The sequence below is a fragment of the Saccopteryx leptura genome, chromosome 2, assembly GCF_036850995.1.
Source record: "Saccopteryx leptura isolate mSacLep1 chromosome 2, mSacLep1_pri_phased_curated, whole genome shotgun sequence".
Taxonomy (NCBI): Eukaryota; Metazoa; Chordata; class Mammalia; order Chiroptera; family Emballonuridae; genus Saccopteryx; species Saccopteryx leptura.
This window is the reverse complement of record NC_089504.1, coordinates 230,436,426-230,461,283: the sequence shown is the minus strand read 5'-3', so window position 1 is coordinate 230,461,283 and position 24,858 is coordinate 230,436,426. Positions and strand designations below refer to the sequence as shown.

Sequence of the window (24,858 nt, the reverse complement as noted above, 5' to 3'; positions counted from 1 at the left end):
TTTTTGTTTTTTTTTAGATTTTATTTATTCATTATAGAGAGGGGAGAGAGAGAGAGAGAGAAGGGGGGAGGAGCAGGAAGCATCAACTCCCAAATGTGCCTTGACCAGGCAAGCCCAGGGTTTTGAACCGGCAACCTCAGCGTTTCCAGGTTGACGCTTTATCCACTGCGCCACCACAGGTCAGGCTGATTTGTTTTTATAGTTTCAATTTCCTTGGTAATATATTCTTTGTGTTCATTGAGTTTTCTGAGCTCCCTAAATTGCCTTTCTGTGTTTTCTTGTATGTCTCTGAGTATTTTTAGGATTTCTATTTTAAATTCTCTGTCATTTAGCTCCAAGGTTTCCAATATATTAAGTTTTTTCTCCATAGATTTTTCCTCATCTCTCTGTGCTATCTCTCTGTCTTTTGTATACATGATATTCGATTTCCTTTTCCTTAATTGCATCTGAGGGTGGTTTTGTTGATAGTATTAATGAGAATTAATAAAGAATAAAAAGTTAAAAAAATAAAAAAGAATAAAAAAATTATTATTCCCCCCACTTTTTTTTTCCTTTCCTCTCCTCTTCCCTCCTTCTTGAGAAAATCTTGTGGTGAACTGTGAATTATATTGTGCTAAATAGAACAAAAACTACCTATAATGGAGAGCCTGAGTTGGAGAGAAGTGATAAAGGGGCAAAAAAGTGGGTATGGACCCACAAAATGGAAAAAGGAAAAAATTTAGGTCAAGAATAAAATGATTTGCTTTTAGGGGATGGTTGACTAAGAGATATGATGAGAGGAATAAGAGGGAAACAGGAAAAAGGGAAAAAAATTTTAAAAATTACTATTGTATTTAGTGGAGCAAGAACTAGGTAAAATGGAGAGCCAGGGTTGGGAGCACTGCTAGTGAGTTATAAAAGCGAAGTAAAGGCCCTGGCCGGTTGGCGTCGGCCTGGTGTGCGGGGGACCCGGGTTCGATTGCCAGCCAGGGCACATAGGAGAAGTGCCCATTTGCTTCTCCACCCCCCCTCCTTCCTCTCTGTCTCTCTCTTCCCCTCCCACAGCCAAGGCTCCATTGGAGCAAAGATGGCCCGGGCGCTGGGGATGGCTCCTTGGCCTCTGCCCCAGGCGCTAGAGTGGCTCTGGTCGCGGCAGAGTGACGCCCCAGAGGGGCAGAGCAGCCCCCCCTGGTGGGCAGAGCATTGCCCCTGGAGGGCGTGCCAGGTGGATCCCGGTCGGGCGCATGCAGGAGTCTGTCTGACTGTCTCTCCCCGTTTCCAGCTTCAGAAAAATACCAAAAAAAAAAAGTGAAGTAAAAAAAACCCCAAAGCACCACAAAGAAAAATTTGAGTCCCAGATAAAATAATTTGTTCATGATTGAGGATTGAATGAGAGGAAAAGTAAAGGAGAAAAGAAGAAATTAATATAGAGGGAGAAAAAAAGAAGAAGAAAACAGTATAAAAGGAGAGATTGAGAGAGTTAAGGGTTTTGGAGTGCAACCCTTATAGAGAGAAAGGAAGAAGAAAGGAAAGATAATGGGAGATGTAACACTTATGGCTAGTGTAGTTCAAGGAGAGGAGAGAGTAAGACCAGCAGAGAATTAAAACGACCAAATTGGAAGAGGAGGAAAATAATCGAGACAAGAAGATAAGAGAAACAAACGAACAAATATAATAAAATGGGATAGGTTATAAAGTCTGTGGATTATTCTTGATTTTGAGAGGTTATCATCTTACCTTTTCTCTCCCTCTTCCTGGTCAGTGACTCTTTACCCCGGGTTCTGCCCCTGTGGCACGCTTAGGTAGAGGTTTGCAGTTGATTAGTCTCTATGGCGATGTCATATATTGGGCTTCAGTCTCGTTGGCAGTCGAGGCTCATTAGCATTTGCAGGCTCTGCCAATGAGAGAGTCCGTGTTCCCGGAGCCTCTCTCCTAGTCTTTCCTTCCTGAATTAGTAGCCTGATGATCCAGCTATGGGGTTGCTGCTGCCTCTGCCTCTGCGTTTAGTGTGGAACTTCTGGAGGCTCCAAGGATAGATTTTTCTGTCTCTGGTTGAAGATCTTGTTGAATTTTTAGGGCTATTTATCAGTATCACTCCTTACGGCGCTATTTCTCTGACGTCACTTCCGGTGTTAATTTTCTTTAATATGTCAGCCAATAGAGAAACCCTTGTGTTTTGTCTTATTTAATCCCACTCTTTTTATCTGTTTGTTAAGAAAATTGGTGTTTGAATCGGAGGTCAGGGACTGTGAATTCCAACCTAACCTGGGGGATGCGGTTGAAGCTGGACTCCAGGAGGCTTTGTTGTGTTCACACTGTAATCTGCTGTCTTCAGGGGTTGACTTACCCAAGGACGGCAGGTGTCTCTGTCTACATACGGATTGTGTTTCTGGGTGGAGAAGGATAGGGTTTTCTTGTTTTTATTATGAAAATGTTCAAATGTATAGAAAATATAAAGAATAGTGTAATAAGTAGCTGTCTATCTAAATTCAGCAATTGGTAATATTTGCTATATTTGTCTCCTTTTTCTCTGAATCATTTCAAAGTAAATTACAGACATCTTGACACTTCTAAACATTTCAGCACACATCACCCAAAAAGAACACTTTCTTATGTAACATAATAGCTCCCTAAAAAAATGAACAGCCAATTCAGTATTATCCAGTACCCAGCCTGTATGAAAGTTTCCACTATTGTCTTCAAAACGTCTTTATAGCTATTCTTTTTCAAACCAGGATTCAGTTAAGGATTGATTACTCATTACATTTGGTTGTGTCTCTTAAGGCTCTTAATTAATAACAACCCCCCCACTCTTGTTTAACATGTTTACTTTTTAGTTGTGGTAAAATACACTAATACAGTTTTTCGTCTTAACCATTTTTAAATGTATAGTCAGTGGCATTAGTACATTCATGTTATTGTGCAACCATCACCACCATCCATCTCCAGAACTCTGTTCATCTTGCAAAACTGAAACTGGACAATCCTTCATTTTGCTTTTTATGTTGGCCCAGAATAGCTCCATTTAGTTTCTCTATAATCATTTCACAAGCCTGTTATATGTTGGGTGCTCTGACTTGAGGTGACTCCTGCTTTGGGGGACCGTATAGTCTTTTGAAGTAGGGACTTGCTAGCTGATGTGTTAAGCGGGATCCGTTTGCCTTACTTTCCATTTCCCTCCTGTTTTGTTTCAGCTGCTACGTAGGTTCTGGGACCTCTGGCAGTCTCGGGTTGAGCAGAGGAAGGAAAGCGAGCAGCTGCCCGTACTGCATGCTGCCTGGGACCACTACAGGTAGGGACTCCGGCCTTCTCCTTGGGCTCTCCAGGGACCTGTTGTGACCAACAAACTGTCCTCCAGGAGCGATCACTGACCCTCCATCTTTACTGCAGCAGGTTCAGAAAGGCCCTGCTGTGAACCGTTGGTTCCTGAGCTTGTGTTTTCCTTTTGGCTGATCAGAGGAGAGGCAGAAGGAGGATGTTTGCACTGGTTCTTGACCCCCATGGTTGGGAATATATGCCTGCTAACTCACTGCCTAAGTCCTTCATGTGTTAGTGACATTCATGTCGTAAATTCATGCACTGATACTGTTAAAAAGAAGGCTCAGGCCAGGTGAATAGTTGTGGTTTAGTCTTAAAGTGTGCAGAGAGTGTCCTCATTTTTTTAGGGTGAATCCTTCAGTTAAAATAAATATATGAATGTACCGCCTGTCCACAAGGAAAACTCAATGGATAGGAAAGATGATTGAGAGTTAAATAAAAGCTACCTGGGTCCCTCCCTCCAACTCCTTTGTCTTACTCTTTAGAAGTAACCACTGCTGCCTGGCCTGTGGTGGCGCAGTGAATAAAAGTGTGGACCTGTAACGCTGAGGTCGCTGGTTTGAAACCCCCAGTTTGCCCAGTCAAGGCACATATGGGAGTTGATGCTTCCTGCTCCTCCCCCTTCTCTCTCTCTCTCTCTCTCTCTCTCTCCTCTGAGAAATGAATAAAATCTTAAAAAAATTATTTAAAAAAACTGATAAAATAATCATAACCACTCTTTACTTTTTTGCTGCCAGAAGTGTTCAATATACCCCTGCTCTTAAAAAAGTCAGTTTAAGCCTGACCAGGAGGTGGTACAGGAGATACAGTGTCGGACTGGGACACAGAGGAACCAGGTTCAAAACCCTGAGGTCATCAGCTTGAGCACAGGCTTACCAGCTAGAGCACAGGCTCACCAGCTTGAGCCCAGAGGTCGCTGGCTTGAAGCATAGGTCAGTGGCCTGAGCCCAAGGTTGCTGGCTTGAGCAAGGAGTGACTCCCTCTGCTGGAGCCCTCTGGTCAAGGCGCATATGAGAAAGCAGTCAATGAACAACTAAGGTGCTGCAACAAAGAATTGATGCTTCTCATCTCCCTTCCTGTGTGTCCCTATCTGTTTCTCTCTTCTGTCTCTGTCACCAAAAAAGTCAATTTAATCCACTTAATTTGCATAGTTCTAGGTCTAATTTTGGAGCTTTTTTTTTTTGTATTTTTCTGAAGCTGGAAACGGGGAGAGACAGTCAGACAGACTCCCACATGCGCCCGACCGGGATCCACCCGGCACGCCCACCAGGGGGCGATGCTCTGCCCACCAGGGGGCGATGCTCTGCCCCTCCGGGGCGTCGCTCTGCCGCGACCAGAGCCACTCTAGCACCTGGGGCAGAGGCCAAGGAGCCATCCCCAGCGCCCGGGCCATCTTTGCTCCAATGGAGCCTCGCTGCGGGAGGGGAAGAGAGAGACAGAGAGGAAGGAGGGAGGGGTGGAGAAGCAAAAGGGCGCTTCTCCTATGTGCCCTGGCCAGGAATTGAACCCGGGTCCCCCGCATGCCAGGCCGACGCTCGACCACTGAGCCAACCGGCCAGGGCCTTGGAGCATTTTTTATAAGTCAGTGAGAATCCAATGTTTCACTGACTCAGTTTGGAGTTACCAGGGCATGCCATTACTCTAAATCCTGGTTTACAAAACTGAAATTGGTCTCATTCTCAGAATCACTGCAGACAAGGGGCATAGTGATCGTAAACAAGTCCCAGAGTTTGGCCATAAAACAAGAATGATATTTGGAGGATTTCATGCATATTACCTAGATTCCAGAGATGCTGTACTTGGTGCTCTAGTTTACAAGAAAGCTGTCAACATTTTGGGCAAGCCACAGTCCAGAATCAGGGTTGATGGATTTCATGTTAGGTGCCAGGTTCTTCCCTCTCTCCTGGAATGAAACCCATGGTGTGCCTTCAGCACTGAAGATGTAACTACACCTACACTTACCCACCTCAAAAACAAAACAAATATTTAAAAACCTAAAACCTGGAAGTGGGATGGACAGTACCTTGTGTTCTGTGTTTTATTGCAGAATAACATTGCTACGCAAGTGTATCATGTGGTGGTTACAGCGTACTCAGAAGAGACGATACAAGCAGGTATGGAGTCCTTCATAGCAGACAGCTCTGCTGGCTTCCATTCTTGGACTCGTTTGCTTTGGAAAGATTCGTGGGAAAGGCTTATGCCAGGAGGTCTTGGTGTTCAGATTTGGAAGAGAGGGTGCTGTAAAGAATTCAAAGTTATTTCCGCCAGTACCCTCTAGTAATGTCAGAAAGTCTGCCTAACTCTCATTCCTTCATCTGCTGTGAAAATGCAGGTGTTCTCTGAAAGTGATGAGCTCTTAACAGCTATGTACATCTTTAGTCAGATTCATTTATTGTATTAGCTAGCTAGCCCGTCAACCAGTGGGACCTTCAGAAGATACTGGAAAAGGTGCGGAGCAGAAGTGCCGTATCTCGTGCTAAACAGTGTGAGACCCGGGTACCCACAGTGGGTGGGAGGAGGTGGGGGTCAGGGTCATGAATTAGTGAGGACAGAGTGAGACAGATGGGCTCAGTTCCTTTGAGGAAAGACTTGTTGAGCAGCTTGCTATGCCTCAAGACAGTGTGCTAAGCACTGAGGATACAGCTGTGTTACAAAGCAAACAAAGCTCCTGCTCTCACAGGGTGGCAAGTGTGATCTTGCAGGCCAGCTCCAATGATGGGTAGCTGTCTGGAGCACTGAGCCAAGAAGGATTTTGAGGCCCCGTTCAGGCTCAGGGGAATGTGATGATGTCTGCATGGGCAGTGCAGCGGGAGGTGGCGTTACACATGCCTCTTTGTGGCCATGCCGGGCAGTGCAATGGGGCAAGACACAGACCAAGCCCGTCCCTGTTATTTGTACTGGCCTCTCCATCCCCACCTCCATCTGCTGCTAGCATCATTGTGAATCTAAAGATTGAGGCTGACTCTCATAGTTTGGGGATAGATCCCAAACTTTCTAGTGAGGCATACAAACTTCTTTGAGAGCTGGTCCCCGTCTGTTTCTTTACCCTTTCCTGTTACCACACTCGCTGTCCCTCACAACTACACCCTGACCAAGTAAGCGGCCACTGGTTCCCTGAATATACTCTGTCCCCCTGCTTCTCACTGTCCCTGCATGTCTGTTCCTCGCTACCCTTTCAGCTCAGGTGTCACCTCTTCCACCCCACCCAGGTGTGTCATCATAAGAATATTCATCGTATTGTTTTTTTTTTCTGGCCTCTCCCTGTCAGTTGTGTGGTCTTTGAGGATACAGCCTGGCTCTTTCTTCTTAGCCCAGCACAGTGCTGGCATAGGGTAGGTGCTGACTGTTATTTGGGCAAATGAATGAGCAAACGAGTTTAAAAAAAAAAAAAAAGTGAACTGCCGTTGATTGCTTCAGTTTTTTTTCAAGGTCTGACTCAGTTCTTGGAGTGTGGATAGTTAACCCAGGGCATGGCTTGTTTTGTTACCTTGCCTTCCATATCCTAGAAAATGCTTAGAATTGCTGCATTCTTTGATGTCCCTCAGGTTATGTGTCTGTTTCTGAAAGGATATTGGTCCCTTGATCTCTTAAGCTCATTTAATACAAACACAACAGAATGTAGAGAGACCTTTTAGGACAAGAATGTGAGGGCCGGAGTTGAAAGGTTGTGTTTATTCAAGGTGGAAAGGAAGCAGAGCTCTCTTTTAGTTCCGTCCTGGCAAAGAGAGACTCGGGACCCAGCACTGGTAGAAGATCAGGGGTCAGTGCTGTTTTCTGTCACACTGCGCCAGCGTGGCCAGCGTAGCAGGTCTCGAAAATTAGTAAGAGCCCCACTTAGTTTTGTTGTTGACCTTAAAAAATCTTCAGCTAACAATCTGACTTTGATCTTTTGGTTTAGATATCCAAGGAGCACATCAGTTCTATTTCAGGAACAGATAAAAATATTAATTTTTGTGGGTTTTTTCTTTTTAAAACCTAATATATAAAGAGTGGTAAAATATTTGCTAATTGTTGAGCTGGATGATAAATTCATGGTGATTCATTTATACAGGGGTGGGCAAAAGTAGGTTTACATTTGTCAGTATATAAAACACAGAGTATATTTTTGTATTATTATTTATTATTGTATTACTTTCTATATTAACAACAGTAAACTTATTTTAAACTCTATACTATTGCTTCTACTTTTGTTTACATTTGAAAATGCCCCTAATGAAAAGTAAAAAGAAAAGGATGTAGAGACATTATTGAAAATTTGGGAGTGTAGACAGACATAGGAAGGAAAAATTGTAAACACCCATAATCTTGCCTCTGATGGTGAGTAAACCTTGTATCTTTTTTCCTTCGTGTGGGTAGGAATGTGTGCCCATATATTCACACACACACTCACCTACATGCATACTGTTACCTATTGCTATGCAAAAAAATTACCCCAATTCTGTGGCTTAAAACAATAACCATTCTGTTATGCTTAAGGACTCTGTGGGTCAGAAATTGGAACAGAACATAGCAAGGATGTCTAGTCTCTGATGCATGATTATTGGGGCCACAGCTGGAAAGATTCTCATGGCAAGGGGTTGGAATCATATAGAAAATTCTTCACTCACATGTCTGGGTCATTGACTGGAATGACTTGAAGACAGGGCTCAACTGGGACTGTTAATCAAAGCGCCTACAGCTAACCTGTTCACAGCATGGTGGCCGCAGGGTAGTGAGACTTTCTATGTTGCAGCTCAGGGCTCAAGAAGTAAATAAGATAGAAGCCGAATAGCCCTTTATGACCTAGGTTTAGAAGTTACAGTGTCGCCTGACCAGGTGGTGGCGCAGTGGATAGAGCTTCAGACTGGGATGTGGAGGACCCAGGTTCAAGACCCCAAGCTTGCCAGCTTGAGCATGGGCTCATAGGGTTTGAGCAAGGCTCAGCAGCTTGAACTCAAGGTCGCTGGCTCGAGTTAATGTTTCTCATCTCCTTTCCTGTCTGTCTCTATCCGTCCTCTCTGACTCTCTCTGTCTCTGCCACACACACACACAAAAAGTTACAGTTGTCACTTTCACCATACTCTATTGGTCAAAGCAGTCACTGTTCCACCCAGATTCAGGAGGAGGGGACATAACTTCCCAGTGAAGGAAAGTCAAAGAATTTGCAGTCCTGTTTTAAAAACTATCCCCACATGCAGTGGATAGAGCATTGACCTGGAATCCTGAGGTTGGTTTGAAACCCTGGGCTTACCGGGTCAAGGCACATGTGAGGAGCAACTACTATGAGTTGATGCTTCCTGCTCCTTGCCCACTCCTCTCTCTCGTTCTCTCTCTAGTCAATAAATAAAATAAAAAATAAATTAAAACAAAATAACAACAAAAAACTGCCACACGTATATATGTTTCTCCCTTGCCAAGGTTTTTAATCATGGAGTTATATATATTCTTTTATGTCAGTTATCTGTCTTCCTACTGATATATCAGTGAAATAGTAGTAGCCTTTTATAATTACATACAAATTTAAAGAATCTACATGCAAATATACATTATAAACAAAATAAAAAGCTATATTATAGGCTGGTAATAATATTGATGACATGACAAAGGACTGATAAATTTCTTAAGGTTTGAAAAGCCCATATATATCACTGAGTTAAATGCTGATAGGGAAGTGGACAATGGGTATGACCACTTAGGCCACAGAAAAAATATTTAGATAAATACACACACACACACACACACACACACACACACACACACACACACACACAATATATATATATATGAGCCTGACCAGGCGGTGGCGCAGTGCATAGAGCGTCAGACTGGGATGTGGAAGGACCCACGTTCGAGACCCCGAGGTTGCCAGCTTGAGCGCGGGCTCATCTGGTTTGAGCAAAAAGCTCACCAGCTTGGACCCAAGGTCACTGGCTCGAGCAGGGGGTTACTCAGTCTGCTGAAGGCCTGCGGTCATGGCACATATGAGAAAGCAATCAATGAACAACTATGGTGTCGCAACGAAAAACTGATGATTGATGCTTCTCATCTCTCTCCATTCCTGTCTGTCTGTCCCTGTCTATCCCTCTATCTGACTCTCTCTCTGTCCCTATAAAAAAATTAAAAAATATATATATATATGAAGAGATGCTTAACTCACCTTTAATTAAAGCAAACAGTTTTCCCTTTTCATATTTCCCCTATCCGGTTAGCAGAGGTTAAAAATGATTTCATCTTTTATTAATTTTGTGTAGGAGGCAAACCTCCCTCAAGAGCGTGATTGAAAGGTCATTTTCTCTTTTAATGTAAAGTACAAATGAAGGTCATTCACTGTTTTACTTCAGCTGTTACAGGCCAGAGCAGACAGTCACTTCCAGCAGAGAGCCCTGCCCGCAGCCTTCCAGGCATGGAGAAGACTCTGGCAATGGAACCAGCAAGAAAGTGTCCTTCATGCAAGAGCAGTGCACTTTCACAGGTATGCAGCGGGGCCGGCGTTTGGGGTCTCATTCGGCCACTCACACAGCGATGTGCTTTGCTTTTCAGCCTCCCTGCCTCTAGGCCCAGGTTCTTCCTTGTTTTCCACTAATGTGCCCTCATTGATTTCATCTAGCAGGAAGACAGTCAGTATTTTCCCCTAGGAAAACTTTTGTTCATCTTTATTGTAAATGCTTTCTAAACAGTCTGGGTCTTGCGCCCCTGGCCTCATTACAAACCATAGTGAGCTCCATTAAAGGTGCCCATTAGCTTTCCGGATCAGAGTGTGGTTGGACCTTGCAGTGCTTTGGCAGGAATTCTTGAGTGTGACTTCCCTGAAATGTTTGGTCCCTGTTCTGCTAGACCTGGCTTTTTGAAGTCTTGAAATTAGGACAGACAAGGAGCAGAGCTATATCTTTTTATCTGCTTCGGGGGAAAATTTGCCAATTAGCAGGTCCTTACAACATGTTGGTGGAATGTAATGAAATTGGCAGTTGCTAACTGGTGTCTGCCACTGTGGTAGGCATGGTATGATGGGAGAAAGGAAACCAATAGATAGACTCATTTGCCTATGACATCATCTTCATTAATAATTTCCTTCTCCCAGCAGTCCTGAGAGATCAGGTTCAAAATGATAAGTGACTCACCCATGTAATACAAACAGTAGTAATTAGCAGAGCCAGGGTTTAAATTCAGAGCTCCCGGATTCCAAAGTCCAAGGAGGAAAAGCATCCTTTTAATGACTTTATAGGAGATAAGACTTACGCAAAAAACAACTGGAGAAGAGTTTGAGAGAACAGATCCTTATGTCCTCATTTATGTCAGCCACAAGCTCTAGAGCTCAGAGCTGGTGCTGAGGGTAGAGCCTGGGGAGACTTGGCTGTAAGCGGGAGGGCTGAGGTGGATGGCGGGAGTGGGCAGGATGAGGAGGACCAGATTGACGGGATTGCCTAACCCTATAGATAGGTAATAGACAGATGTTTGAGCAGGTGCATGCAGCTAGGAAAGTGACAGTTCTGGAGATTGCCCTGAGTGTGGTGTATATCAACTTAGGACAGAGACGAGAGGGAAGGACATGCATCAGGAGGAGTTCCAGTGACCTTGACTGAGGAGATGTTCATTCTGAGGGATCAGCCAAAACTCCAGGGCTCCTCAGCACAAAGTCCAAGGACATGTTTTTAGGGAGTGGTCATAGGGAATAGTGTCTGATGAAGGGATAGCACTTACCTTTGCCCCGTCTCCTGCAGGGAGTGGCTTTGCCTTTTCCTAGTTTCTGTTTTGAGATCTGGTATAAGATTCATTCAAAAAATGCTTCATTACTTAAACACACACAGCCTTTTGTTTCCTTTACAAATGAAGTCATCATTGATTCTGTTGCTTTTTTGCATTTTGGCATCCTGCAGGGACCCAAAATTGAGGATACCTACAAAATTGCCTATAGGAGCCTCTAAAAGGGTTTTTGGTGGGGAGCATTCTTGGGTGAATTTACAGCTACCCGCCTAAGGCAATAGGGTGAAGGGTGGATTGGAGACAGGAGGCTGAAGGATAGCAAAGGAGTGTATCTTGTTTTGGTTGAGTTGGATCTTTGCAGAAAAGTTAGTTTTTTAGATTCCTGTCCTCCTGTTTCAGAAGTTCAGGCCCTTGTTCCATTGCTTGCCAGTCTGTGACCCTGGCCTGTCTATCAGTACCTCAGATAAGTGAAATCATCCAATATTTGTCCTTTCTGCCTGACCAGGCGGTGGCGCAGTGGATAGAGCGTCAGACTGGGATGCGGAGGACCCAGGTTCGAGACCTCAAGGTCGCCAACTTGAGCACGGGCTCATCTGGTTTGAGTAAAGCTCACCAGCTTGGACCCAAGGTCACTGGCTTGAGCAAGGGGTTACTCGGTCTGCTGAAGGCCCACGGTCAGGGCACATATGAGAAAGCAATCAATGAACAACTAAGGTGTCGCAACGAAAAACTGATGATTGATACTTCTCATCTCTCTCTGTTCCTATCTGTCTCTCTCTCTCTCTCTCTCTCTGTTTCTGTAAAAACAAAAACAAAACAAAACAAAAAAATATTTGTCCTTTCTTGTCTGGCTTCTTTCACTTAGCATGATGTTTACAAAGTTTATGTTATAGATAACATGTATAAGAATTTCATTTCTTTTTGTGACTGAATAATATTCCACTGTATGGATACACCACAAGTTGTTTATCCATCCATGTGTTGATGGACACCTGGGTTGTTTCCACCTTTGAGCTGTTGTGGATAATGCTGTTGAAACATTGGTATACACGCATCTGTTTGAGACTGCTTGTAATTGGGGTAATACTGAGGAGTGGAGTTACTGGGTCATAGGGTAATGCTATGTTTAACTTTTTGAGGAACCCCCAAACCATATTTTGTAGTTTTTATTTTTCTGCTGAGATTTCCTCTTGGGTAACTAATTTTGTTTATCTTTTTACTTATATACTCAAACTTATTTATTAGAGCTGTTTCTAGGTGTTTGCTGATTCCATCATTTAGGTTTGTGTTGACAGCTGGCTTTTCTTTAAAGGGTGTTGCATTTTGTTCTGGCAGGTGATGGTTCCTGTTTATTCTGATGGTTCCTGTGGGTCCTGTCAAGTCTGGTTTTATTCTTTCTTGTGTGGTTGTTTTTTATTGTGTCTTCAGTGTTAGGGAGTGGCTGCTACTCCTGAGGCTTCTCAGTGGAAACTTTCCACAATGAATGGGCTGGGACTTCGTCTCCCAACCCTGTCCAACCTCTGGTGTCTCTGCTTAGCTCTTAGGCCTACTGCTGCTGCCTGTGCAGCCTCAGCTGAGGACCTGGGGCTGCTCATAGAGAATTCTGGGCATTTCCCTGGGGCATTGTACAGGGTGTCTGGGAGTGTGCCTGTAGGTGAGGGGTGGGCCTCCCTAGGCCACAGCCACTCAGGCACTGTGGCAACCTTGAGGTGTAGATGCGTGGGGTGAAGTCTCCACATGCCCAGCTTAGGAGGACCACACGAGTCCACACAGTTCTTCCCCTGGAGCCTTGAACTCAAGCCTTCTGCTTCGGCTCAGTAAGACTGTCAGACTCTGCTTTGACGTCCTCCTCCTTCCCTCGCTGTCCATAGAGTGCCCCAGACAAAAAGCCTGGGCAGCTAAGGGGCTCACCTAGCCTGTTTCCCACTTGCAAGAGTCACAGTCTGCATTGCTTATTGTCCAGGGTCTGAAAACAGTTGCCTCGTATATATTGCCCCATGGCTTTGCCAGTGCAAATGCATGGTTCCTGGTGGCTGTTGACCAGTTGTGCCAGCACTGCTTCAGCAGGCTTTGACACCATATTGTGAGCAGGTGGGCTGAGCAGAGGTGACAGCAGTGGTTCCCAAACCTGTCTCCCTGCCTACCTTACTTGAAGCACTTGTTTTAAATACCACTTCCTGGGGTGGCCTCAGACCTGCTCAGTCAGCCTTGGGGGCCGGGGATCTGTTTTTAACTACTTCCCCCAAGGATCTGTGTCCTGGCTGGTCAGCATGGACTGGAACAGCCTTCACTTACAATTGTTGAGCATGTTGGTAATTCTACATGGAGTTAAGAACGAGAGTCTCAGTCTCAGTCTTTCCATACTGTGTGAGTGCTTGGCTGACCCCAGAAATACTTGTACAATATTGGGTTGTTTATGAATTTCTTTGGCTATTGTTTTCTGCTTTCCTTTTTTCCCCCTTTTCATTCTCCCTTTCTAAGCTTATTTGCCTTTTAATAGCATAGCATAAGAGGAAAAATCCATTTGGAACTTTTTATTCTTTTTTTTTTTTAAATAGGGAGACAATAGAGAAGCAAGTATTTGCTATTTGGTGGCAGAAGATGTTTCGGCATCAAGAAAACCGCTTGGCAGAGAGACTAGTAAGTGGCTTTCTCTGAGAAGGACTTGGTATGGGCGGGACTGGTTTCCAGCCTTTGCTCGCTGCCCCCTCTCCTCAGGACAGCGCCTGGAACCCTGGCCCATGCTGAAGGACGTCCTGCAGGTGATCAGGACACACAAGGCAGGGCCAGGGTCTCAGGCATCTGTGTTCTTCTGGGCCAGGGCAGCTAGCTCTTGAATGTCCATATCTTTTGCCATGGTCATTATTTGTGACTTCTAGATTCTTCCTGGCTTTTGTGCCTGCTCCTGCCTGACTCATTCTGTTCTCTCCCTGTCATCCTGCCGCAGGCCATCCTCCATGCAGAGCGCCAGCTTCTGCAAAGGTTCTGGTCCATGTGGCAGCAGCAGGCGGCAGCCCATTGCTGGGAGCGGCAGTGGCAAGCAGTGGCCTGTGCCCACCACCGCCAGCGGAGGCTCCGGAAGGCTTTCTCCACTTGGAGGGAGAGAGCCCGACAGCTTAGATCAGAGTGAGTGGACACTTCTGCCTCAGAGGCTTTTCCCATCTCAGACCAGCTTTGATCACAGTAGCGGCTTTGTCAGGTCCGAGTGTGGAGCCACAGGGTCCTGGTTTTAAATTCCAGAAATTCAATCTGAAACAATCTAAGCAAAACCAAGGCTGTAGTGAGAGGATCCTGGAACTCTGCTGGGGACAGATGTGCCTATGGACCTGAGGTCCTGCCCATGAGCTACATCCTGCTTACTGGTTGGGCCCATTCAAAGTGACTGTGGCCAAGGAATAAACTAATGGGCTATTTTGTGGATAATTGAATCCCCCACCCCCCCAAGGAGCAGCAGCAGTGGCCAGGGGGCAAGATGTGGCAGGGTTTTTTTTTGTGTTTTTTTTATTATTATTATTATTATTTTTGTACTTTTCCAAAGCCAGAAACAGGGAGGCAGTCAGACAGACTCCCGCATGTGCCCAATCGAGATCCACCCGGCACACCCACCAGGGGGCGATGCTCTGCCCATCCGGGGGTCACTCTGTTGAGACCAGAGCCATTCTAGCACCTGAGGCAGAGGCCACAGAGACATCCTCAGCGCCCGGCAAACTTTGCTCCAATGGAGCCTTGGCTGCGGGAGGGGAAGAGAGAGACAGAGAGGAAGGAGAGGGGGAGGGGTGGAGAAGCAGATGGGCGCTTCTCCTGTGTGCCCTGGCCGGGAATCGAACCCGGGACTCCTGCACGCCAGGCCGACGCTCTACCACTGAGCCAACCGGCCAGGGCCAAGATGTGGCAGTTTTTACCACACCACGTGGTCGACCCTGGCCACATTGCACCTCTGGTACAGGCACCGGCACATAAATAGGCTTCATGATACTTGAAGCCCTGTGAACTGGTCTGCAAAAACTTGGTTATATGTATACTTTCCTGGTTGCAGAGCCCAAATTTGGCGGCTCTTCAGTGGATCTTGACTTGCCCCCAAATTTAGGGACCAGTAGGTGGAGCCAGGGACCGTGAAGGGTCAGCACTGAGAGGGCCCTGGGTCTGGGCTGCAGCACTGAGCCCTGACTCTCCCCACAGGAAGATGGGCAGGGTGCTGGCTGCAGAGTTCCACACAGCACGGCTCCTCCACTGGGCCTGGAACAGGTGGAGGGAGGTAAGGCTTTGGCACAGGTGCCACCCATGTTATGCTCGTGGACAGGTGGAGCTGTGTCAGTGTGACTCAGCAGCCATATGGGCTCCTCCTCAGTCCCTCTGAAACCACCTGTCTCTGAGCGTAGGGAAGAGACTGGGCAGCAGAGGAAGAATGTTAACCCGATTTCATGAGATCATTGACTCAAAATTCCTTGTTCTTTTACGTGGAGGCTGTTCTTATCTGAAATCCCTGGTCTAACTGTTGATAGGCATCCTGCTCTGGGCAAAAATGCTTATGCAAACATTGCTAGAGCATCTGCCCTAAGTCAGGCCCTAGCCCACAAACCCCTGAAGGTATCTACTCATAGATGAGGAAGCTGGGGCTCCCCGGTTTTGTATCTTACCTGGGCTCACCCAGCCTGCATGTAAAATGGAGGCAGAGCTGAGCCTCCTCTGCCCTCCGTGGCCGGCTTTCTCTTGCCCGCAGTGCCTGGCCCTGCGGGGTGCTGAGCAACAGAAGCTGATGCGAGCAGACCTGCATCGCCAGCACAGCTTGCTACACAGGGCGCTGCAGACCTGGGAGGTAGGAGCTGCTGCTTCCCTCCACGGCTCCTTGCCTTTGGGGGATGGGGATCCTGGGGACTTTGTTTTCCTTCCTTGTTCTTCCTGCCCCTCTCAGAACAGTAACTCCACCAGCCTCAAACAGAGCAAGCACCCTGGACAGGGGATCTTACTCCCCAGGGCTAAGTTCTTCTGTCCTTGCTCAGCAAATGCAAACAAGAAAAGTAAAAAGTGCTGTCTGAGGGCACCAGCCTTCCCATCAATGTGGCCCCTGGGTCAGGTAGTCCAGTGGTTTGACTTATTAGGTGAGGGCTTAATGAGACACCCTGCTGTCCAGGCGGTCTCCTAGCCTGGGGCCTGAGCCTTTCGGCCTCTCCCTGCCCTCTGCTGGTGTACTGGGCATCGAGGTTCCTGCTGAGAGCCTCTGAGGCATGGGGATAGGGAGAGCTGGGGCCCAGGGGCGGCCTCCAGTCCTGGTCTCCTACAGACTTACCAGAGCCAGGTGCGGAGCATCCTGCAGGAGGTGGCGGCCAGGGAGAGCCAGCACAGAAGGCAGCTGCTGCGGTGAGTCTCCTGGCATCTCTGGGCCCAGCCTGAGGTTCAGGGGATGGACTCCAGACCCAGGCAGGTTGGGGAGTTTTGTCCAGGGCCAGGCATAGGACAGGCCTGGCCCCCTCATGCTGCTCCTAGCATAGCTTTGGCTTTTCCACAGCAAGCACTCCATTCATTGGTTCACCTCTTACGAGCCCATGCTGCGTGCAGAGCGGAGTCTCTGGGAAGCAGCCCTCTCCTGGATGTCTGTGGCCTCCCACTTGTCTTGCTCCTCTGCGCCCTTTCCTCCCCATTTTAGACCTGAAAGATTCAGCCTCTCGAGGCACTGGTTTAGCACCTTGATGCACTAGAAACTCCCTTCGCCTCTCAGTCAGTTGTCTCCCGCGTGGCTCTCCAGACCTTCCCTGACTCGCCAGAGTCATCTGTCCACCTCTAGGACCTTCTACATCTGTGACACCTTTGGAGGTCGCCTACACTGCCTCAGCTCCAGCTCCCTCTTGAGGCTCCTGAGCTCCAAACTCGCTCCTCCCCACAGGCCTCCCTCATTCCACTCTTTCCTTCCTCTCTTTCTTTCCTCTGTGTTCAGCATACACTGTTCGGATTTTAAACACCCCTGTCCCTCTGTCAGAGTTTTGTAATGTGTTCATTCAGCCCCTCAAACAGCACTCATAGAAAGAAGGCATCCCCAAACTGACTCCACACTAGGCAAAGGCGCTGGGCTTCTGCTGCCCTTCCTGCAGCTCCTGTCTCTGTAGCTCCCTCATCACAGCGTGAGTCACCGGCCTGTCATTGCCTGGTTACGGCTCTGTGTTCCCCCCAGCATGTAATGTGTGAGGATGTGGTGTTTGATCTTGGTCACCCTGTCCCCACTGCTTCCCCAGTGCCTGGCACAGGGCAGGTGCTCAGCAACCTTGTGTCGTGTGTCCACATCAGTGTAAACATGCTGTCAGTGACACAGATGCTCTTAGGCAGAGGGCGTTCTTGACTCAGCAGTGGGATGAAGAACCAGGAATGATTCACAGAAACCTCGCCCTGTCTCCCCACACTGGTCTTGCCCTGTCCTGGCCTGTGCACCTGCAGGGATGTGTTATATCGCTGGAGAGAGAACACTGTTGCCTGTATGGATGAAGCAAAGAAAACCTCTCAAGCATGTGCTCACTACAGAAGGACCCTGTGCCTAAAGGTGAGGCATGAGGAGGCCAGCTGGTCCCTCAGGAGGGTTTGAGTCCGTGTTCCTACAAGGTGGTGGCATGGCAGGTGGTGCCAGGGATTTGAACTGAACAAGGGAACCAAAAAAAGCAGTTGCTTTCCTCCCTGCCATGGGAGCAGTTTTATTTACTTTACTGAATTATGAACCAATATTCACTAAAACAGAACACAGCTCGTAGTGAGTGAACTGGTTTGTATTAGAACCAGTATTTTCCACACATGTGGGCTTTTCCACTGGGACAAACCATCTAAAGTCACCACGCCTCCGTCTCTGCACCTCTCAGGAGAGGATGCTCACGCCTCCTCATCAGCTGTGCAGGTTTTGTGGCCACAGAACTTTCTGGAAAACATGGAGCATCCCAGTAATGTGGGGCCATTGGTCATTGTCAGTGGGAAGTGGCCCCAAAATGCCATGGTGGGGTCTAGTCTCATGCACTGGAGGAGGGGGGCCAGATGTGACTGTGGGAAGAACTGTTACAAGACAGAGGGGACTCAAAACGGGTGAAATGACAGGTGGTTCTTGGGCTCAGGTGCCTTAGAAGAAAGTAGCCTTTGGGAAGCCCTGCTTCCAGGCTGGGTAGGAGCTGCTCCTCACAACTTGGCTGCGTCCACAGACAAGGAACGATTGCATGTGGCCAAGGCCCAGTCTGTTCTCAGGAAGGCCCCGAGGCCAGCGTGTGGTTCCCCTTCCCCTTCCTCGGAAGGAGAGTCAGGACTCTGTTTGGCTGCAGGGCTTGAAGGGAGGCCTTTTTGGGGTGAATGAAGTTTGTGGTAGTTTGGGGAGCAGGCACCAGGTATCCCTGGCTGCCTGACTTCTCTGTAAAGTGCTCAGTTACTGTGATGTCATATCTCACATGAGAGCATACACACAGTGTACAGTTTCTGTTCAGCAAGTATAATAGAATGAAAGCTCAGTCATGTCTTTATGGCATGGTGTGACGTTGACCTCCAGGTAGAGAAATCCCATCACCTGAGGGACTGGGCTTCTTGTGTAGGGACGAGGGACTCTGCCTGTGGTCTGTGTGGATGGCACATGGCTCCTGTAATAGGTGTCAGCGCCATGTGTCCACTGCTTGGCTTCCTTCCACAAGTTGTTGCCTGCAGAGCTGGGGTGTCTCCAGGAAGGCAGGATGCGCTGTGATCACCTCTTTGTTCTCCATTGGTCCTTTAGGTCTTGGACCAGTGGCAGGAGGCCGCGTCAGTGCAGATATATTACCGACAGCAGGAGGACTGTGCTGTCAGGGAGGCCCAGAAGGTTCTGGACAGGGGTAAGTGGGACCCCGGACCATGAAGGACCCAGAACTGTTGCACTATACCATTTGCTTCCCTTTAGTCTTTGTTTCCTTTTCATGTGTATTAGTTTAAGCCTCCACAGACTGGGAGGTTTAAAACAATAGAAAATTGTTCTCTCAGAGTTCTGGAGGCCAAGTCCAGAGTCAGGTTGTTGGGGGGTCCATGCTCTTTCCGAAGGCTTAGGGAGGATCCTTCCTTGCCTCTTCCAGCTCCTGGGGGCTCCCAGCAGTCCTTGCTGTTTCCTTGGCTTGTAGACACTCTAGCCTTCACCTTTGTCATCATGTGGCTGTCTTCCTTGTGTGTTCATGTTCTTCTTAGAAGTCAAGTCACACTGTAGAAAGGACCCACCCCATTCCAGTATGATGTTAGTTATTATTACACTGCACTGACCCTCTTACCAAATAACATCAGTTCTGAGGTTCCAGGGTGGACGTGAATTTGGGAGGCCTGCCTATTTAGTACATCACAGCATTCTCTTCCCAGCTGATTACCAATTGGTTTATGTTAACATGAAAAGCCAAGGCTTGAGATCTACAGAGAAATAAGGGAATGAAGCTGGATCAAAGAGTTTGAGGGATTGGGGGGATGGTTTTGATGGGAAGTCCTTCCAGTGGCTGCTGCTTGTCCGTTCAGCCCATCATGAGAGGATCCGGCTTCCCTGTGTACTGGGCCCGTGTGTGTTTAGGGAGCAGGGACTTGCTTAATCGGCTCAGGTAGCCCCACTGCCTGCTAAACAGACAGCCTGAGAAAGACAGTCCAGACGAGAGCCTCTGCTCGTGACACGCATGGAAACAGTGGCCCTACAGCGGGAATCCGACACTGAGGGGACAGCTTATAGTTAGAATAAATGAGAATACAAATGGAAATGGTTTAAATCAAACCATAGAGAAAACAGGTCAAGTTGTTATGCTGGCTTGTTGGAGTTAGCTCCAAGAAAGGAATTCAGCTTTGGTTTGGCTGACTGGTGTTGCTGTTGATGAACACACATCCTGCTTTTTCTGGACACAACCCTGGGGTTAAACGTACTTCTGTGTGTCCTCAAGCTGTTCTTCACCCCACACAGCGCTGTTTCTAGTTTACTCCCAAGAGAAGCCGGGAGGGGAGGGGGGCTTAGTCCAGCCCTGGTCTCTGTTTGGACAGGGCTCTGGCACCTGGTGCTGCACAGGCCCTGGCAGTTTGGGTCAGGTGCCCACCCCTGGCCTGGGTGGCCACTTTGGGGAATAGGCACGGAACTCTGGGGAGCAAAATTGCCCGGTCCACTGATGATGGTACAGGGACTTGGGAGACCAGCGACAAGAGACTGCTGTCACCACTTAGTAGGTGTGCATTCAGTACCTGTGGGACCATTTCCTGGCTTAATTAAGTAAGGCCTTTGAGTCCTAGGCACACCTTGGCAGTCCAAGGCTGGGGTGGCGCTAGAAGAGGAGGAACTGGGAGCACAGTGTCATTGCTTAAGCAGTGCTTAAGTGCAAGCAGGAGTCAGATGCTGGCTGTGTGACCTGGGGCAAGTCCTCTCTGAGCCTCAGCTTCTCCATCTGTAAAATGGGGATACCAGTCTGTTGGAGTTGTCATGACGGTCCAGTGAGACTAATATCTATGAGCTCACAGCAGGGCTCAGAAGTGTCAGCATTTAGCACTAACGCTTGGCCTCCAAACTTGTGAATACCGCCCTCCCTTCCCCCCTGGCAGGTGCTGGAAGACAAGATGTCTTGGCATCAGTGCCCTGGTATCAACATTCTTCTGTTGTCTGAAAGGAACATCTCTCAGGGCCTAAGAAAAAGAAAAAAAATCCAAAGTAAAACAGATCAGCAGAAGAAAGTGCTTCCTTAGGAGAGAATCTGGTGACACAAACAAAGCACAGGATGTGGCCCGGCTCGGCTGTCCAGACTTCTCTGAGCCTTGGTTTCCACTCTCGCAAAACAGGGCTGCCACCTCTCACTCTGTCAGGCCGAGGGCCTTTGGGGTCACCCTGAGTGGGCCCTGGCACACCTGCTGTCACTGTGGCTCTGGTGAGCCCTTAAGGTCACAACAGCAAACAGCAGGTCTGGTTTTGGTCCTCAGGTGTTCGCAGTTGCTTAAAGTGGCCAGAGCTGTCCTCGGAAAGGTCCACATGTGGTGATCCACCGAGTGTGGGCTGACACCCCAGCTCTGTCCATTCTCCACTCTCTAAACTTAGCCCGTGACATGGTCATTCACACAGATCCTACACAAGAACAAATTGGTTGGCTCTGCTGTAGGTCGTCTCAGGACGTGGTTTCGGCGCTGGCGGGGCTGCGGCCGGAGGGCAGCCCAGCAGAGAGCCCAGCTGGAGAGGGCGGCACAGCATTACCATCGGCAGCTGCTGCTGCGGGGCCTGGCCCGGTGGATGGGGCACCATCTGAGCTGCGTCAGGAAGCGGGTGAGGCAGGCGCAGCTCCCCCAGTGCCCTTGTGCAGCATAGCTGCCCTGGCCAGGGAGGAAGAGGTCCTTCCTGCAGAACTCACCGCAGCCCGTCTCCGTGCTGGGTGGTCTGGGTCCTGTGGGCACAAGGCTGCAGGAGCCTTTCTGGGATGGCTGGGGGCGGGGGTGCCAGCCTTGGACCTGGTCTCCCAGCTGGAAGAGGGTTTAGCAAGAAACCTAGTTCACTCTGAATCAAGCTTGTCGGAGCTGGGGGACCTGCTTGATGCAGGAGGTCCCTGGCTTCACGCTGGATACCTGGTGACAGGAGGACCATTCACTTGGGCGGGAGCCTCTCACCCAGCAATGGGGCACCAGGTGACACCCACAGGCAGCTCCCCATGCACCCTCTCTCCCCAGCACCTGCAGAGGCAGGGCGCCTGCCTCCTGGCCCAGACACTCAGCCGGTCCTGCTTCCGCCAGTGGAGACAACAGGTGGGAGCTGTTGAGAAGCCCCTTCCCCCAGGGTTTGTCCCCCACCTCCCAACGTTTCTGGGCATTGCTGCCTTCCTTCCACCTGTGACTGTTTTAAGACCAAGTCACCTCAGGGCCCTGTTTCTGTGTCACATTAAAAACACCAGGGTAGCCTGATCTGTGGTGGTGCAGTGGATAAAGCATTGACCTGGAAATGCTGAGGTCACCGGTTCGAAACCCTGGGCTTGCCTGGTCAAGGCACATATGGGAGTTGATGCTTCCAGTTCCTCCCCCCCCCCCTCTCTCTCTGTGTCTCTCCCTCTCCTCTCTAAAAAAAAATGAATAAATTAAAAAAAAACAAAAACAAAAAAACCCACCAGGGTAGTATCCAAAAATTAGTATGAGATGCACTGTCAGTCTTTGCCGAGGGCTTGATAAAGTGCTGGCGGGACAGCATCCTGCTCAGCAAGGCTTCGTGTGTCCCTCTTGGTTCCTGGGTTGGATATGGAGATGTCCCCCGCTTTTCTCCTGCCAGCCCAGCAGGCTGCCCCCATGTGTTTCCTCCCCAAAGGGAGCTCTTTGCCTTTGTTCTTTCCAGGGGATCATCCCGATCCACTCCCTTGGGACTTGGCAGAGGGGTCTCAGGGTGACAGGGCTGTGTGGTCAGGGTGGCCTCCCTGCAGGTGATGTTGCAGTGATCTTTTCTTTCTGCCTGTAGCTGGTGAGCAGGAGGCGGGAGCATCAGGGCACAGCACGGGCCCTGTGGTTCTGGGCCCTCTCGCTACAGGCCAAGGTAACAGGGCTCTGTTCCCTGCTGCCCCTGCCCCTCCCAGGAGAGGACTGTGCCTGGTGGAGGGCAGGTGGGCTGTGGGCACAGCCCCTGGGGGAGTCTAAGCAGGGAGAGCTGGGCTTCACCTCCTCTTCCCCCTCCCCCCTCCCCCTGGAGGTATGGGCCGCCTGGCTGGGCTTTGTGCTGGAGAGGAGGAGGAAGAAGGCACGGCTGGAGCAGGCAGTGCAGGCCCACCACCAGCAGCTTCTCCAGGAGGGCATCACCCGCCTCCTGCGGTTCGCAGCGGGCATGAAGGCCCTTCGGCAGCAGCTGCATGCCCAGCAGCAGGTGCAGGTAGTGCCCAGAGTCCCTCCTGCCCTTCTTGTGGGGAGCGGGCAAGACACAGCATGATCTGATAGAGGCTGTTGCAGGCGGCCCACAGTCTGCACCAGGTAGTCCGTCGCTGTGCTATCCTCTGGAAACACAAGGTTCTGGGCCCAGGCAGGGAGCCTCAGCCCCCCACATCCACCATGCCTAGCAGGAGAGTGACATTCAAGGGTCCCCTTCCTGACCACGTTGCTGCTGGCGCTGGAGATGCTGCCCTGGAGACCAAGAGGCCACCAGCTCCTCGTGGGCCACAGGGAGCTCTGGGCAGCTTGGCTCTGGATGCTAGGGACCCTCAATTCCTGGAGCTGTGAGTAGCCATACCTCACCTCTTCCTCTTCACTCCCACCTGGGGCAAAACTTGGACTGGACCAGAGGGAGGACTGGGCCTTGATGGTCACGGCTGAGCTGCTGGGATCCCACTCACCATCAGGACTATCCCCCCGTTTGGGTGCAGACTGTCTTTCCTGAGCTCAGAGAGAGAACACACAGCACGAGGAGTAGCTGTGGGGCAGCCTCGCCCTCCTGCCCCAGACCTGCCAGCATCCTGCTTTCCCCCTTCCAGCCAGGAAACAGGGCTTTCTTTCAGAAACCCCTCTTGATGCTCTGACCCCTGCCCCATCCCCACACGTGGTGCTGGTGTTGCTGTTGCTCAGTGCTGCCTGAGCCTGGGAGAGGTTCCTGGTGGGGAGGGGCACCGGCCTGGGACTTGGTCCTGCCCTGCCTGCCTCGTTTCCCCTCGCCTTAGCTCACCTGCTGACCTTGGCCAAGAGCCCCTCCTTCTCTGGCCTCAGTCCCCCTGTAAGATTGGAGGGGTTGGACAGGATGACCCTTGCCCCACTGAGGACTGAGTGCCCCTGGAAGCCCCTGGGTAGCCTGGAAGAACAGGCCCACGTTTCTTCCCAGCAATGCCATCCGCTCAGCAAGGAAGCAGCCACGACGCCCAAACTTCTTGCTGGAGCCCTTGCACAGTCAGAGGCCCCTAGGGTGTGGTACCCTTGGGGGGAAGGGGTAAGTCATATGGTCCTGTGTCCCCAAAAGCAAGATGGTATCTCCATTTGGGGCCTGAGGGTGGGTGGCCCCCATTCCTCCCTGCTCCTCAGGAGAATATAGAGACCTGACCAGCTTCTGCCCTCCCTCTTGTCAGGCCTGAGGCACTGAGGAAGCAAAGCCTAGGTGTGGCCCAGCCCACAGGTCCTTCCCTGACGAGGCCCTTCCAGAAAAAGGACGAGACAGTACTCCTCCCGAGCAGCTCCCTGTCCCCTGGGGCCCTGTCAACTGCTCCTGGCCTGAAGCTGTCCCCCACTGCGAGTACAGGCCCAGGGCTGCTGCCCCCTGCATCCTTCATGCCCCGTGGGGAGGCCGCACCCACTATGGTAAGTCCTCCCTGGTCATCTGGGGTCCCCTTCTTTGGTCTGGCCTTCAGTACTCTTTCTCATGTACTTGGTGCTGTAGTCACAGATGTACTTAGTGCTTGTGGAACATCCCTACCTCAGGAAGATGCAGTGAGGCCACACCATTTATCAACTGTAGGTGCCACTGTCCTGGGGACACTGTAGTGAACAGCCCACCGAGGCCCCTGCTCCTGAGGTTATATGTATCCATCCCATGGAGGAGAAAAGACCAGCAGACACATAGAGACTGCTAATCATGGAGGGCTGTGCAGGCTCTGGTGAAAGTGGGATTTAAGGAGAGTAGGAAGTGGCAGAGGACGGTTGGCTGCCGAGACCAGCCAGCCCTGCAGGCATGGGCCAGTACTGTGGTGGGAGGCTGACTGGGCAGGACTTACTCTGATGGGTCTGAGGGGAGAGAAGGGATGTGGCCTGCATAACTTCAAGAATGAGTTTTTACTCAAAGGAGTTATACTGGGGGGCCCATTTGGGGTGAGGGACTAAGTATTTTGAACCTGTCAAATTTGAGATCAAGCAACAGGATTGTGAGTCTGGCCTTTAGGGAAGCTCAGGTCTGGAGAGGAAAGCCAAGAATCAGAATCACAGAGTCTGGGCAGGGAGGAGAGAAGCAGGCATACT

At 49.5% G+C, this 24,858-nt stretch overlaps 1 protein-coding gene across 1 annotated transcript in view; it reads left to right on the top strand.

Annotated features, from left to right (window-relative positions):
* SFI1 (SFI1 centrin binding protein) overlaps positions 1 to 24,858 on the top strand; it is a 94,470-nt gene that overhangs the window by 68,019 nt on the left and 1,593 nt on the right. The window contains exons 13-29 of the mRNA XM_066370433.1: positions 3,174 to 3,271; positions 5,345 to 5,411; positions 9,618 to 9,748; positions 13,536 to 13,617; positions 13,925 to 14,103; positions 15,157 to 15,232; positions 15,698 to 15,793; positions 16,259 to 16,335; positions 17,404 to 17,506; positions 18,704 to 18,800; positions 21,063 to 21,223; positions 21,622 to 21,696; positions 22,394 to 22,468; positions 22,622 to 22,798; positions 22,876 to 23,138; positions 23,735 to 23,839; positions 23,976 to 24,204. Of these exons, the coding sequence (XP_066226530.1) occupies positions 3,174 to 3,271; positions 5,345 to 5,411; positions 9,618 to 9,748; positions 13,536 to 13,617; positions 13,925 to 14,103; positions 15,157 to 15,232; positions 15,698 to 15,793; positions 16,259 to 16,335; positions 17,404 to 17,506; positions 18,704 to 18,800; positions 21,063 to 21,223; positions 21,622 to 21,696; positions 22,394 to 22,468; positions 22,622 to 22,798; positions 22,876 to 23,138; positions 23,735 to 23,839; positions 23,976 to 24,204 (2,091 nt within the window). The remainder of the gene's footprint in view (positions 1 to 3,173; positions 3,272 to 5,344; positions 5,412 to 9,617; positions 9,749 to 13,535; positions 13,618 to 13,924; positions 14,104 to 15,156; positions 15,233 to 15,697; positions 15,794 to 16,258; positions 16,336 to 17,403; positions 17,507 to 18,703; positions 18,801 to 21,062; positions 21,224 to 21,621; positions 21,697 to 22,393; positions 22,469 to 22,621; positions 22,799 to 22,875; positions 23,139 to 23,734; positions 23,840 to 23,975; positions 24,205 to 24,858) is intronic.